Source organism: Saccostrea cucullata, unplaced genomic scaffold (genome assembly GCF_032062105.1).
Source record: "Saccostrea cucullata isolate Sc308-1 unplaced genomic scaffold, CSIRO_AGI_Scuc_v1 ctg9463, whole genome shotgun sequence".
NCBI lineage: Eukaryota > Metazoa > Mollusca > Bivalvia > Ostreida > Ostreidae > Saccostrea > Saccostrea cuccullata.
The window spans coordinates 50,653-55,604 of NW_026933102.1; the positions used below are offsets into that span (position 1 = coordinate 50,653).

At 33.2% G+C, this 4,952-nt stretch overlaps 1 protein-coding gene across 1 annotated transcript; it reads right to left on the reverse strand.

The window, feature by feature from the left end:
* Positions 1-1,805: 1,805 nt before the first annotated feature.
* LOC134237262 (uncharacterized) lies at positions 1,806-2,801 on the reverse strand. The gene has a single exon (XM_062719363.1). The coding sequence runs from the start codon at positions 2,799-2,801 to the stop codon at positions 1,806-1,808; it is 996 nt and encodes a 331-aa protein (XP_062575347.1).
* Between the last annotated feature and the right edge of the window lie 2,151 nt (positions 2,802-4,952).

The following is a 4,952-nucleotide window of genomic DNA, read 5'->3' on the forward strand; positions in this document are numbered from 1 at the left end:
TACTAATTAATTAATAAAAATCTATATAAGTTATATAACATAGTTATAAAATTTGTAAGATGGAAATACTGTAAAAATGTTTTCACATGTAATGATGTTCACTGACTAGTCTGGCACATTACTATGTTGCTTATCGATACTTTCCCGTGAGGTGTTTCCTGGTTTGCCCAGTTTGTTGGCCTGGTACATCATATAATATACAACATATCTAGTTTGACAAGACGTGGATAAATTTTACACCAGTCAAAGACTTATTATGATTAGTTTTGTTTATTTACTTCAAGGTTTACCTCGGACTGGTGATGTTCCAACTTCAGCTCAGGAAGCAGAGGGAGCCGTAGGATCAAACGAAGAAGATACAGGCCATGAAGACCTTTCTGTTATTGATAAATTTGATTTATCAACCATATCAAAGTCTTATGGTTCTCAAAATACTTGTTATGAATTTTTAAATTTTTTACCAAAAATTGATGATTATGAAATTTCAACTATTGAGAAATTTACTGTTGGACAACATGAAAATGAAAATTGGCACCGCTTGCGTAAAGGACGGATAACTGCTTCTAAATTTTATCAAGTATATACAAAAGTGAACTCTGTTCTGGATGGTCGTAGAAAAGATGTACAAGTAGATTGTTCTTCACTTACCAAGTCTATCATGTGCTATACAAAGATTAATCCCAATATCAAATCTTTAAAATATGGTAGAGAAACAGAGCCATTAGCAATCTGTTCTTATTTAAATACTTATAAAAAACAACATGTCAATGTGTCATCAAGAAAGTGTGGTCTGTTTATAGACAAGAGAAATATTTTTCTTAGTGCTACACCAGATTTACTGGTTTCTTGTTCATGTTGTGGAGATGGTCTTCTTGAAGTTAAGTGTCCTCTTGTACCGGAGTGTAAAAAATGTAAATCTTTTTGTGTTTGTCATCTTCCAGAATATGTAAAAATTACTAATGATGGTTTTTGTGTTAAAAAAAAATCATGCATATTTTACCCAGATTCAGGGTCAGCTCGGCATAACAGGTCGCAATTGGTGTGATTTATATATATACACAAAAAATGGCCCATTACAATGTAGAATCAAATTTGATCAGGATGCATATTCAAAATTTTTGTTACCAAATTTAGTTATATTTTTCACTGATTACATTGTACCTGAACTATTACAAGGTAAACTTAATGAATGTCAAGAGAATATAGAACCTATGGATGTTGATGTGGGTACAAGTAACAGTTCTCGATATTTTTGTCCAGTGTGTAGAAACATCATAAAAGAAACAGGGTCTATTACATCCTATAGTGACAGAAGCATTGCTTGTGATGAATGCAATTTGTGGTTTCATTTTAAGTGTGTAAATGTAACACAAACAGTACTAAAACAGAAAGATAAGTGGTTTTGTTCGAAATGTTCAACATCCAAGTAAATTATGAGTATTTATTGACAGAGAAAAACTGTTTATTCATAGGGAGTGTTAAATATTATTTCATTGTTAGTTTGTTTGTTTGTTGTTTAATTCATTAAAAAATGTTACTGTGAATTGAAAAAAAATGTTTTACTTGTTCTTGTAGGTGCTATACATAAAAGAAAATTTTGGAATAATTTATTTGTATTTAGGCAAGGGAGGATACAAGTTGCAAATGCCAGCTACAGTTTTAATTATATCATCTAAATGATGAAATAAAGTAGCAGGGACTTCATGCTTCAGAATTCTGAAATACTTCATTCTGCGAATGGCTTGCTCAACGTATATACGCCTGTTTGCTATTTGCTTTGTTTGCTGTATTTCGTCAGCTGACATTTAGCAAGCTCCTCTACGTCCTGGTGGAACCATCAAATTGGCATGAAGAAGGGTAACCTCTTCTTTGATTTGGAATCCTCTGTCAGCCATGATGACATCATAAGGTTCAATCAAACTGTAGAAACCAAATCTATTTGTGATGTATTTATCGCTGGTTCTACCTCCCCAGCAGTCTGATATAAAATTAATCATCCCGGATGGGTTAATGGTGATCAGAAACTTAGCAGTATGATGGTGTTTATAATCTGACCACGTTTTTGTCTGCACCTCTAGATTTTGCGGTTTCTCTAAAAATACCTCAGTACAGTCAATGATATGGCGCACAGATGAATATTTTTTGCTTCTGAAGGATGGTGGTAGATTTTCACGCACTACTTCTTTGGATGGATTGAACACCAAGGTTCCAAGAAATTTGGATAGAATCTTGATCCATGTGGTGAAGATTTTTGAGATATGTGGAGCACTGATATTGAATCTTGTAGCTAAGTCTTCATTCAAAAGACCTAATCTTAATTTCATAAGAGTCAATGCCATCTCCTCTTTTAATGACAGAAATCTTCGTGGCCCTGACTTCTGTAAAACCTTGTGTTTAAGGGTGTGGAACACATGCTTAGGACCTCTCCAGTACTTGGTTTTCTTTATCTTTGGCTCAATAACCTTGTAGATGGTGTGAAAAGCACTTAACGAAGGCAAACCAGTATGGAATCTGACAGATTTGTTACTTTTTAAGACTGTGTCTGTAATGGAAAGTGGTTTTTGCTTTAGCTTCTTTTGCTTTATTAACTCAATTTGGAGTTCATTGATTTTTGATTTGAGTGCTGAAATCTCTTTTGATTTTTCAATATATTTGATACAAGGATTTGCATAGTCATGATCAAGTTTGCACACATAAACAGGGTCATCTTGGCTTTCAGATATTTTCCTTTTTTTGGGTGTTTCTTTATTTAATTCTCTTTTAGTTGGAGGTAAGCGACCCTTGGAGACTATAGATGACATATGCCCCAGATTTATGGTGGGATAAGGATGAAGCAGAGAGGGTGCACCATCAACAAAATGCTTAGAACAAACTCGCGAATTGTCATTTGGTGACCAGATGTTCTTCCCATCTGTTGAGGTCCTGTTTATGTTCTTTCTCCATACAGACCGTGCATGGGGATCGCGAAGTTCAGTTGGAAAGGGAAATAACTGAAAGGGTGGTGTGCATATGCACCTTGATGTGCCAAAATTGCAAGAGTGCATTTCACAAAACTGTTCTCGCCATTTTTTCAAATGATATCCACTGCTGTTGCAGTCTTTGACACAACAAACTCTCTGGGTCATAATGTTTAAAAACAAACCAAAAATAATTGGAACTCCTAAACTGAAAATTAGAAACTCAACAAAATTTTGCAACATACCCATCACCAAATGCTGAAATTTAAAACAAAATCATAAAGATTTTTCAATATTTTTTGACAATGAAAAATTTAAAGAATGTAATTAACATCTTCACTGAAAGTTAGGGGAGAACAGTCCAAGAGCACTCTGCATTGTATATTTGTTTAAACAAGGTATCTTAAATTTGAATCAAATTTTCTTCTTTAATCATTCTTTCTTAAGACTTACTATTCAAATTTAATACTTATAGCAATTACTTATAATTACATGGTTAAGACAACATCTCTTTTTGTGTTTGTTTGGTTTGTGTGTGTGTGTGTTTTTTGTTATACTCTGCTTGAAAAGCAGGAGGGTATATAGTAATTGGTATATCCGTCTGTACATCCACCTGTTACACTTTGGGGTACCCATCTCTTATCCGCATCATACCACTGAATGAAATTTGATGAGGCTTTCACAGAATCTTTATTACATATTGCCATTGTAACCTCCTATTTTACTTTTTGATCTGACACATTAGTTTGGGTTTCCCACAGCAAACATGGACACTACCATTATATTCTTATGGGATGCGGGGGTATCATTTAGTGAGCTCATTGCTCACAGTACCTCTAGTTTGTTTTTGTTGTTGTTGTTTTTTTTGACACATAAATTTTATCTTAGATATACATCTACATGTACAATATTATGTATAATACAAAATGAGGAACTGCAGGCAGTTGGGATTGTTGTCCATAACTGCATACAGTGTTCTACCTATGAGATGTATGTCTCTTGGTTTAAATAAAATCTTATATCTACTGTAGTATAGATCATTAGATCTAAAATACTGCAATTATATATATGACATATCCGTTGAAAAAACAAAACAAAACATTTTTGTAGGATGAAACAAAGTAATATCAATAATTAAGGCTATGATTAAAAATATTATCCTGTATGAAACGGTATTCATTGATTTTAAATACTAGTTTATAATGTCTCTCGTCATGAGTGTTTACATAGGGAGAAACGCTATGCGACTACATTAATGTCCGATTCGCACGAATTTTGAATGAAAGTAATGGCAATTTATTGTTATTTAATAATTTCAGTAATAAAGAATTTTGATTTTCTTACGTGTATGGATCTTTGCTACAGAATAAAAACAATAAACGTCAGATTGAACGACCCTCTGGACTGATGTATTACATGTAGCCATTTTGTTTCTACTGACGCGATGGCATGTTTACGCCGATTGACCTTTGACCTAAAATGGCGACGGTAATGTGAAAGTCGACTATTTGGTTTGATGGTTACTGATAAAGCACATTTGATGCTAATCTTTTAAAGGATTTTCAGCAACTGGTAAAACTGCTACATGTATTGACAGTTATGTACAGGCAAGTAATCGCTGGTGGAAGATTTCACTGATTTAGAAGATTATAAATTGTCATATAAAACAGAAAACACTTAAAAGGTTGTTCATTTTAACGTTGTGACAATTGTTTTGTTTTCCTGAAGAGGGAAATACGCTTCACATTGACACCACAGTAATGACTTTGAAAATTTGATTTACTAAAGTGGTCACTTTGACACTTTAGTTAACGATCATAGGAATTTATGCCTGCTGTTCAATCCAATTCAAAGAATAAATATATTTTTAACTAATACTTTGAAATCTTTAATTACTATTTCGACACCTTTGATTTATTATAGTTTACTATAGTTAACTATAGATAACTTCAATATTTTTGTGAGCCTATATTTTTGACTGATATTGGTTTGAAA

What these genes read in the sequence shown, in the direction of transcription:
- LOC134237262 (XM_062719363.1), bottom strand. Translation starts at nt 2,801, where the DNA reads ATGTCATCTATAGTCTCCAAGGGTCGCTTACCTCCAACTAAAAGAGAA.